Source organism: Clarias gariepinus, chromosome 19, assembly GCF_024256425.1.
Source record: "Clarias gariepinus isolate MV-2021 ecotype Netherlands chromosome 19, CGAR_prim_01v2, whole genome shotgun sequence".
Classification (NCBI taxonomy): Eukaryota; Metazoa; Chordata; class Actinopteri; order Siluriformes; family Clariidae; genus Clarias; species Clarias gariepinus.
The window spans coordinates 27,417,501-27,429,062 of NC_071118.1; the positions used below are offsets into that span (position 1 = coordinate 27,417,501).

General features: G+C 41.3%; 1 protein-coding gene across 1 annotated transcript in view; it reads left to right on the plus strand.

The window, feature by feature from the left end:
• Positions 1-11,202, plus strand: part of LOC128507531 (WD repeat-containing protein 7) — a 130,895-nt gene extending 119,693 nt beyond the window's left edge. Inside the window, exons 27-28 of the mRNA XM_053478520.1 lie at positions 8,230-8,334; positions 9,697-11,202. Of these exons, the coding sequence (XP_053334495.1) occupies positions 8,230-8,334; positions 9,697-9,900 (309 nt within the window). The 3' untranslated portion in view covers positions 9,901-11,202. The remainder of the gene's footprint in view (positions 1-8,229; positions 8,335-9,696) is intronic.
• The last annotated feature ends 360 nt before the right edge of the window (positions 11,203-11,562 follow it).

Sequence of the window (11,562 nt, forward strand, 5' to 3'; positions counted from 1 at the left end):
GCGCGTGTGTGTGTGTGTGTGTGTGTGAGAGAGAGAGAGAGCACCGACAGACAGTTAGATTCAGGCCCACAGCAGAATTGATTGAAGGATTGATTTTAGCTTGTTTACAGTCCTAAAGATCAAATCATCCTCAAATCGCCGTCTGGGGAAACCGAGCCGTCCGCACATATTCACATCCCATAATACTCTCATCTCCGAGACGCCAGAACACGCACGGGTGGAGCGCAGGAAGAGCGCGCAGAGCGGTGCACGTTATTGAGTGCGAGGCGTGCTGCGTTCACTTGCCCTCAGTCCCCTCAGCCCCTGGCCTTAATGCTGCTCTCACAGGCTCGTCAGTTATACACACACACACACACACACACACACACACACCGCACACTTTACATTCGAGTGGGGAAAGTTAAGAGAACCCTTCACTGTTGCTAGGCAACTGGATCCGCCGACACCAGAAGAATCCTCGCCGCTACTGGGAACCAGGCTAATCAATTAGCCAGCCGGCTAGCGGTTGTGGGAGAGTGTGAGCGAGTGTTTATGATAAAGGACAGGAGCGTTCCTCAGGGTAACTCTGAAAAGATAAAAACACTACACACTGTCCTGTGTTCATCCTTATGTTTACATAAAAAAAAACTATAGCAAAGTGTGTGTGTGAGAGAATTCCCTGAGTTAATGGAAGAGATGGGTGAAGTAGGTGTGTGTGTGTGTGTGTGTGTGTGTGTGTGTGTGTGTGTGTGTGTGTGTGCGTGTGTGTGTGTTTTGCGTCTGCTTAACCATCTGTTGTGTCTTTGATCCATGAAGTGGACAGAGTCGGTCTCACAACAGCAACCTCCTTTAACATCCGGCAGCGCTCACACACTAATTAACACTACGTGTTTGTGTGTGTGTGTGTGTGTGTGCGTGCGTAAGAGATTTTCCTCCTTTTCTGTCACAGTTGATTGATGCTATATAATTATTTTTATTTACTTGATTTTGTTACTGCTTTTATTTTTTGTAAGTCCCAGAGAGATGGGGAGAGAGAGAGAGAGAGAGAGAAGATAAAAAAGGGACAATGGTTGACAAAAAATAAGAGAGGAAGGGGAGCAAGGCAGGCAGAATGAGGGAGAGAATGTGAGACCGATAATGAGAGAGGGAGAAAGACAGACCGAAAGACAGTCGGGCAGAATGAGAGTGAATGAGATGGAGAACGTGAGAGCATGAGGGACTCCGACTCCGTTACTCCGACATTGAGTGAGTGAGATATTGAGACAGAATAGGAGAGGGGACATACGACAATGTGAGACTGAATATGGAATAAAATAAGAGAAAGAATGTGTGAGAGAATGTGAGACAACCAATATATCAGACAGAGTGAGAGAGGATGTGAGACAGAAGGAGAGACAGACAGACAATGAAGGACAACGTGAAACAGACAAAATGAAAGACAGAATAAGAGAGAGGATGTGATCAGGCAGAATGGAAAAGACTGAGGGACATCAAACTTAGAGATAATTTGAGAGGACGAGAGAGAGACAGACTGAGAAACGGACAGAATAAGAGAGTCAGACAGATAAAAGGTTGAGCTGGAAGCTGACGTGAGTCGAGTCTAATTGGGCCCCTGGAGTCTCGGCCACCAGCGCAGTGTCACACACACCGCCTCCAGCTTATCCTTTAAATCTTTAGCCCAGATTCTGATTCTCCTCTAAAGTCATCTCGCACACACACACACACACACACACACACACAGATGCACAGACACACAGGCATGAGATCACAAGCACACTAACTGTAGAAGGTTCTCTTGTCTCACAAGACCTACACACACACACACACACAGTGACCTGAAAGATTTGCACATTTGTTAGCTTCGTCATTCCACATGGAACTAGGGTGCACAAACTTTTGATGTCAGCTCCACACCATAACAAGGTGATAGATATTGATATCAGACATCAAGCCAGTCCCGTACACAATGACTGTGGTACAGCATCTGATACGACGTCATGCTAAATGATGTCATACTGAGGGTAACAGTCGACAGGAAGTTAATGACGATTTTGGGATTATTTTAATGACGTCACACTCGCTGGACCCTCATCCCAACCGTCCTAACGTGCTGAAGTAGACCCTAAAACCCTGAAATTTACATCTTTAAAACTGTAAATTTTTTAACGTCTTTACAAAGTTGACAACTTTTACATCTTTATAAATTTTACAACTTACCATCTTTTACATCTCTATATCTTTACAACTTTTACGTCTTCAGAAATGTTTCAACTTTTACATCTTTTCAATTTTACAACTTTTGCATCTTTTAAAACTTTTACAACTTTTTCATCTTTACACATTTTACATCTTTACATCTTTACATCTTTACGTCTTTCCAATTACATCTTTACATATTTTACATCTTTATAACCATGCAACCATCTTTACACTTTTTTACAACCTGAAAACTTTACATCTTAACCACCTTTCAACTTTACAACCTTTAAATCTTCACATGTTTACAACTTTACAGTTTTAATCTCCATCATAACATCATAAAACTCACCATGAGGAGGTCACCATGGCAGGACATAATTGCACCCAACAAAAACAAAATAAGTTTTTGTTAAATGGCAAAGTTAAATATTTAACCATTAATTTTTTTACTTAAACAAAAACACATCTATATACTGTTATATACACACAACATCCTTAATCTGGTATAGTTTACACACTTCCTGTGCAGCTCCCCGGGTAGCATCAAGGTAAAAGCACCCTAAATGGCTTTGTCCTGCTTCACCGCTCCATGATGGATTAAAACTAAAACACACACATACACGCGCGCACACACAACATTCTTTATGAGATGGGAAAAACGCCACAGTGTCCCTAGCAGGAGGTGGGGGACCATAAAACATTAAATCTTTGCTTATAGATTTTTAAGACTTTAAAATCATGGCTGTAATGAAGCGTCACTCCGTCACCTGACGTGACAGCTCAATATCTGCGCCCGTCCCCCACATTCCTCCTCTCATCCAGTCGAGGTTCAAAATGTAGAAAACAAAAGAAAAATTAAGTTTCCTTCTCATCATGAGGTTGAGATGATGGAGGTTTCATTTCATTTACACTTTAATTGTAAGAGATTACTTTATCTTACTCGTCTCTAGGCCGTCACGCGTGCCGGCTAATCTCATCTCCCTCCATTACCAGGGCATTTCAGAGCGGTTTCAGGATGACAGGTAGGGAGGGTTATTGCGTTACGCGGCCCGCGCGCATCGTCCTCCTCCGAGCGGCACGCTGGGATTCAGTGTTAGAGCAGAGATGACAAACACGTCAGGGGCTGATCGGATCAGGAAGCAAGATCCGCCCGTAATCGGCGACGCGTCTCAGAGCGCCGCGAGATTGATTTGACGGATATATAAGATCTCGATCTCTGCGGCGGCGCGTGTGTGAAAGACTCGCCGATTAAAGAGCCGGCGCTTTCTGATGAAGCCTGATGTTACGGCATTATGATGAAGATGAAGCACTCCGGGGCTGATGATGAAAGCTGAAGAAATGCTGGAGTGCGTCGTTTGTAATGGAGCTGTAACTGAAACGGCTCGTCAATTATTCGAGCGGAGGAATAAACAAACTATTTTTATTTATTTTTTGTAAACTCCAGCACAGGATTGTGTTTATTCAGGGAGAAGCTTTCATCATCAGATGTAGAATAAAAGTAATGTAAATAAATTCGCTGAAATATTTAAAACAAAGATGGGAGTAAATTGTATAAAAGGTTAAGAAAGGTTCATCATTAGGAGCAGGTTTGTGTTTGTGGGTTTTTTTTATGACTTTTATTAAATCCAGGCCTGGGCAAAATGATATTATGATATAAAATCAATACCGTGATAAATTGTCACAAAACACTGACAACAAAAATTTCTTCCATATCGAAAGCATCATGATTACTTTTATTAAAAAATTTTTTAAATTAGCAAATATATGTTGTTTCTTTTTTACTTAACAAAAGACAGAAATACTTTTCACCCTTTTTCTCTTCCTAGTGCAGCAATGATATTTTGCCGTCAGTCGGCTGATCGATCTATTGTGTATGTTGTGTAGAAAGGTCTTTTAACATTACAAGATATTTTAGTCCCTTGATCCAAACCTGTTCTGTGTTTAGATCTCTACAGGTAAGGTAGCCTAACCTCTTTATCCGACCGAAGAACCGTTTGAGGAACGCTTCCGACGTGCCGCTCGAGCAGTTGTGGGAATAGGTTCTAATACGATTTTTAGAACTTCATACCCGTCTCATAAAAAATAAATCAGCATCATGGCAGTAGCGAACAGAACACGGTTATGAAGTGAACTGTGAGGCTTCGGGATCGCACTCGGCGTTCGGTGATGTGATGATGTTCATGCCCCGGAGCGATTGTCGAACCTCTCCGAGTCAGACCTCACTGAGAACCTGCAGCCCTCTGATAATACACAAATCCGTTTTAAACTCTCTCGTGCACTGTCTACAAGGCTAAATCCAAACCGCGTGAAAAAAAAAAAAAAAAACACCTGCTACCCGGATCGGGCCCAGCTAGCGCTAGCGTTAGCGCTTTGCAGGAAGTCGATATGCTCGGAGGCAAAGTAAAGAGGAGTTCAATTATTGGGAGAGAGGTGGAGTAGGTTTCTTAGTGAAGAGAGAAAGAAGGAAATGAGGAAATGGAAGAACAGATAGACAACATGCTGGTTTGTGTTAATATCTTAATACATTTATGTGTTTCCTGAATTAACATTTTTTAATGGCATTTTCTCCCTTCTTTCCCCTAATTTAAGCACCAACCAGGGAGGATTGAGAATGATCAAGTGTTTGTTCTGAGACATGTAAAGCCAGTTACCAAAGCTCTTTCAATGTGCTGCTCATGCGTAGTCATGTAACCCATTCTCATCCTCGTACATGACCTCATAGACACTCTTGATTGACAGAGGAGAACTTTGCCCCTCCCATCATGAGAGCACAGCCAATTTTGCTTCTTCGGCTCCTCCAGATTAGAAGGCATGATCCCATATCTGAGACTGTCACTAGCTAGTTTATTTTGTCCCGAACTTCATTTGTTGGTGTTGGTGTCAGTGGTGATGGTGATGATGGTGGTGTTGGAGATGATGGTGGTGTTGGAGATGATGGTGGTAATTTTGTTGGTCTTGTAGATTATGGTGTTAATTTTGTTGGTCTTTGAGATAGTGGTGGTAATGGTGTTGGGGATGGTTATGGTGTTGGTGGTGATGGTTTTGGTGATGATGGTGTTGTTGACGTTGGTGATGATGGTGTTGACGTTGGTGATGATGGTGTTGTTGACGTTGATGATGGTGTTGACAATGGTGATGGTGTTGCTAATGATGGTGTTGACGTTGGTGATGATGGTGTTGACGTTGGTGATGATGGTGTTGTTCACGCTGGTGATGATGGTGTTGTTCACGTTGGTGATGGTATTGCTAATGATGGTGTTGACGTTGGTGATGATGTTGTTGTTGACGATGATGGTGTTGACGTTGGTGATGGTGTTGCTAATGATGGTGTTGACGCTGGTGATGATGGTGTTGACGTTGGTGATGGTGTTGCTAATGATGGTGTTGACGCTGGTGATAATGGTGTTGACGCTGGTGATGATGGTGTTGACGTTGGTGATGATGGTGTTGACGCTGGTGATAATGGTGTTGACGCTGGTGATGATGGTGTTGACGCTGGTGATGATGGTGTTGACGCTGGTGATGATGGTGTTGACGCTGGTGATGGTGGTGTTGACGCTGGTGATGGTGGTGTTGACGCTGGTGATGGTGGTGTTGACGCTGGTGATGCTGGTATTGACGTTGGTGATGTTGATGGTGGTGGTGGTGATAATGTTGTTGATGGTGGTGGTGATAATGTTGTTGATGGTGGTGGTGATGATGTCGAGGTTGGTGATGGTGGTAGTGCACTTGCATTAACATGGAGCAGTGGTGAGAAATGTGTTTCTGTAAACTAAGCTGAAGGTCAATCAAGTGTGTGTGTGTGTGTGTGTGTGTGTGTGTGTTTGTGTGTGTGTGTGTTTGTGTGTGTGTGTGTGTGTGTGTGTGTGTGTGAGTGTGATCACCAGTATCTACAGTACCATGTTTGTTGGCTTTGTTTGCGGACATTATCCCTTTTTTTCCTGATCTGTTTACTCTTGATTTTGTTACACACACACACACACACACACACACACACACACACACACACACACACAGGTGGGGATGAGAAACGGAAAACGAAGAGCATCTTCGTCTCTTATTGATCTCAGCCCAGAAGCTGTCAACAAGTCTTAGACTGAGAAGTGTGTGTGTGTGTGTGTGTGTGTGTGTGTGTGTGTGTGTGTGTGTGTGTGTGTGTGTGTGTGTGACTGTAAGCTAAACTTCCTCCAATTACCTGAACAAACCTCTCTTACATGTCCTGGTGGATTAACTTGATCTGCTTGCCACTAGGATCTAAACATATGTTTCGGTTTCATGTTTCAAACGTTAAACATCATAAGCCATGAATTAAAATAAAAAATTCCATCCTTAAAAATTATTTCTTTAATTGTTTTATTTTTTTCACCTTTTGTATGTGAATGCAATAAATCATTTTGTGTGGGCGTGTCAGATGAATGCATATCTGTCTTAGGCCCGCCTCTAAAGTCTCAAATTTTTACTTTGTCCTTAAAGGTCATGTACAGTGCAATTTTTTTTTCCATCCTTTTTGGACATCCTGATTGGTCTGGAGTGTGTGTGTGTGAGACTATACACAAACAAAATATCCCCTTTACCCTTTTATTTCCATTTTTTTCCCCATAAATGTATTTGATCATGCCACTCAAGTTACCACCTGGTATGTCATTATTACAGGCAAGAAGGGGAAAAGTGTTAAGAGTTGAGTAATTTGTATAACCCCGCTTGTGGCTTGACTTCTGGGCACCATTTTTTTTCTTGTTTTTCTTATTTTTTTAAGAAGGTCCTGCTTCCTGCAGTCTGATTGGCTAGAAAAAATGCACTTTCTTAAAGGGACGTGGAACAAAAGAACGCAGATAGTCGTTCATTAATCTGTGTATTCTGTTTACCAGATTTAATGTTTATTACTGACAAAGTTAAGAGAAAAACGAAGTTTAGACGAGTTAAAAAGAGTCAGAGGGTTAGGCTGTTGTTTGTCCTCATATCACTCCAGGTGTAGTGTTAATCGAATGTCCAAAAATATTCAGTTTATCTTTCCTTTTGTGGCATGGTTAGCCTCGGGAGACTTGGAGAAAGTGTTAGATGAGCATTTTGTGTGATTTTGCTCAAATCTGGAAAAATTACAGTAGTAGTTTAAAATTTAAAGGCTCTCCACTATAGATTTTTAAATTATTTGATTGAAGAGGATGGACTCTGTTGCTGCGTTTCAAAAAGAACACGTTTTTTACATTATTATTATTATTATTATTATTATTATTTCAATGAAAACATGCAAATTTAAAACCTGTTTATTGGGATGTATTTCACTTGGCAATCAGTTAAAGTCCTGAGATCTACTATTGTTACAAACTGGCCACGGCGTCGAAGTCTATAGGAGCAGCAGGTCGGGAAAACCACCGGACTGATCCATAGATAATCAATTGTGAATGTCAGGAAAAATTGCTCCAGTGGTTCAGGACGCTTTAAGTTATAAGTTAAATTATAAAGGAGAAGAAATCGAATAGTAAACAAATAGAAAACTTTGTTTTAAACATAATTGCATTATACAGTAAGCCAACTTTATTTGAGACGTCATTTGAATTTGGTCACAAAATGTAACCAAATGTGTTTTTTTTTTTTTTTTAATGGAAAACAAAAATACATTAAATTAAACATTTTTGTTTACTTGTTTTTGTTGTTTACATTTGATTCTTCAAAATGATAATACTTTTTGCTTTAATGTTGTTTGTTGTCAGTGACCTGGATACAATAGCGTACTAGAAAAATCTCTCGCCGTGGTGATTATATGCTGTATACTGTAAAGAAGGTAGTTGGGATGGAGGGAAACCTTCACCTCGTACAGGATCGTGTGTTATTATCACTTCATCTGAAAAATATTCTTACAATTAAAAATTAAAGAAGCAGAAAACTGTTCTGTCACCCTTGGGGGCACTTACTTATGCACACTAGAAGCAGTAGCTAGAGTCGTGTGCATACACACATGTACTTTTTCCTGTATGTATTAATAGTAAAGTCCATGTTAGTGTGTAATGAGTCGCAGGTGTCTATAACGGATCGCGTGTTTCTTCTCCTTAGCACATCCACGGTCATAAGGGCCCGATCACGGCCGTGTCCTTCGCTCCGGACGGACGCTACCTGGCCACCTACTCCAACGCCGACAGCCACATCTGCTTCTGGCAGGTAAGGAGACACCGAGCTTTAACTCGGGACACACACTCACGCACATACACTCACGCACACACAGACGCACGCACACACAGACGCACGCACTTGGAGCTTATGTGTTTCCAGGCGTCGATCTCCGTCTCCTCTCTCTCTCTCTGTGTTTCATTGAAGGCGACAGATCGTCTGCAGTCTGTGTCCGTCTGAAGTGTGTGTGTGTGTGTGTGTGTGTGTGTGTGTGTGGTTACAGTATGTCTTTGCCTCTCAGTGTTTTGCATGTGTTTGTAGACTAACTGACTCTGGCCAGACAAGCCCTGTCTCTCTCTCTCTCTCTCTCTCTCTCTCTCTCTGTGTATGTGTGTGTTTTCTGCTTTTTCTAACACCTGCTCATGTTCAGATCAATGACTCTTAGTGCCTCCTCTGGGTTTAGGATTGTGGACCTTCTTGTAACACAAACACACACACACATTTTTTGTACTTAAGTATTTTAACCCAAGTTGTTGTGCTATATTATTCTCAATTGTTTATTTGTTTTTAATATTTATTTATTTCTTTCTTTTTGTATTCATTTTCTTAATTACTGACCAACCTACTTACTGACTCACTTATTTGGAAACTTAGTTACTGACTCACATGCTGAGTTAATTACAGACTAAACCACTTACTGACATAATAACTTGTGTTTTGACTAAACTATTTACTGGCTCACTTACAGACCCACCTACTGACTAACTCATAGACCGACTTAATTACTGACTCATTTATTCACTAATCTACTTACTGACCTAATTACAGACTGACTCACTCACTGACTCACTTACTCACTAACCGAATTACTGACCTAATTGCTGACTGTTCCACTTATTGACTGAATGCTGACTTGTCTATTGATTAACCTATGTATTGGTTCAATTACTGACATAATTACCGACTAACCTACTTACTGACCTTCTATTTACCGACTGTTTTACTGACTTATTTACTGATTTTCTCAATTAATTACTGATTAATTTAGTTAAATTTACTGTCTCAGTAATTAAACTACTGACATATTTACTGACTAAATCACTGTCTAACCTACTTCCGAGTCACACGAGTTTATTACTGACTGACCTACTTACTGACTCGCGTACTGACTGAATTCATTACCAACTGACCTGATGATGACTGACTCACTGGTTTAGTTACTGACTCATGTACTTATGTAGTTATTTAATTACTGGGTTAATTACTGACTCACTCACTGACTTTCCTTCTCACTCTTCAGTTCTTAATGTATTATGTTATCTTTATCTAAACCAAGTCTTGACTTTCTCGGTGTGTGTGTCTGTGTGTGTGTGTGTGTGTGTGTGTGTGTGTGTGTGTGTGTGTTTTCCTCAGATGAACACCTCACTCTTGGGCAGTATAGGAATGCTAAACTCCGCCCCTCAGCTGCGCTGCATCAAGACCTACCAGGTCCCCCCGGTGCAGCCGGCATCTCCCGGCTCTCAGAACTCCCTCAAACTGGCTCGTCTCATCTGGACCTCCAACCGCAACGTCATTCTGATGGCCCACGACGGCAAAGAGCACCGCTTCATGGTGTGAGGAAGCTCAAACCAGCACCGAGCTCAGGCTCACGTCGAGAACTTCAGGACCGCGTACCTCCGAGCAGAACGGAACCCGGACCCGGACCTCCGAGAGGAGGCATTTTAGTGTGTTTACATTGCTGTTTTTTTTTCCCCTCCATTGCCCTTTTTATTTAAACCACTTTTAAATGTCCTTGTCTGTCCGGTACTTGATAGAGAATGAAGGATTTCGGGAAATTGTTGTTGTCGTCTCAAGTTGTGAAGGGGGGTCAAAAGGTCAACAGGGGACTTTGGAAGGGATCGACGGGAGTTTTAACTTCGTTTGCACATCGCAAAAGAGAACCGAATGTTTTCCTGGCACATAACCTGATCTCCACAGGGCCCCTGTGCTCCGGCTTCTGTCTAACCCTTGTAACCCTGTGATCTGTGTGTGATCTCCGAAAACTGTTCCTGCATGAGGTACTGAAACTTTTCTCACATTTTAACCGGACCAAAATGGACCAGAGCCACTTTCTGCATAGGCGTAGTGTTAAGAATTATCGAACTCTTTCCTGCTTCGAAACGTCCTGTTTTGTTTATCGTTCGCATGGCAGGCCTCATTTTCTTTGCCATGTTTTCTGCTAGAACATTATAATAACAGGAACTAATTAAATTGTCACTTCCAGTTTTTACACGAACCACAAATCTGACCATTTTCTGCTTTGGCATATTTAACAGATTTCTCACTTCCTGTTTTGGTATAGTTGACAGATTTGGCGCTCCCTGCTTTGGCAAAGTTAACATATTTGCGACTTCCTGTTTTTGCATAGTCAACAAATCTTACCACTTCCTGCATCCCCCTCGTTATCTTGTCGGACCACTTCCTATTCGTTGTAGTCGGCAAACCCCACCCCCTCTGGCTTGCTCCTTATAAATTAACCCCACCCCTTTTCCTGCCATGTGGAAGTGGCCTTGAGTCCTGGTCTGATGTATCACTGAAAGTGTCTAGTGGATGAACATAATCATTATCACGTATTGTTGATTCGTACATCACCAGGAAGACGCCCGACGCTTATTTGTTTGTTTGTTTGTTTAAAAAAAAGTTTCATTATTTTGTATGTGTCTCGTCTAGCCGTGAGTCGTTTTTTGCGTTATCGTGGAATATTCGCTAGCGTGTTGTTGAGATGCTGTATTGCTATTTATCAAAGTAGCTGTTCTTCTCTGGGCCTTGGACTTAGCGTGTGTTGTTAATACACACACACACACACACACACACACACACACACACAGTCATATACCATGTGCTGTAGATACTAGCTCAGAATAAATGAAGGTACAAAAGAATCTTTTTCGACAAATGTTTGTGTGTTTGTGTGTTTGTGTGTTTGTGTGTGTGTGTGTGTGTGTGTTTGTGCGTGCATGTATTTTAATTTTAAAAAAGGTAATAGTTGTGTTCCAAGCTTTAACCTTTACAATAGATGCCAAACTTTTTACATTTACAAACGTTTGTTAGTTTATCAACTTTGCAACAAAAAAGTTGAAAGTTTTTCTGAAAAAAAAAAAAAACTAAGCAAAAAAAAAAAAAAAATCCACAAAATTTCAATTTTACTAGATTGTATTTCTGAAAAAAAACATAACTTGCTAGCTAAAGTTTAATAAATGTTTTAAACGATTTCCAGCTAAAACTGCTAATGAACCCTAA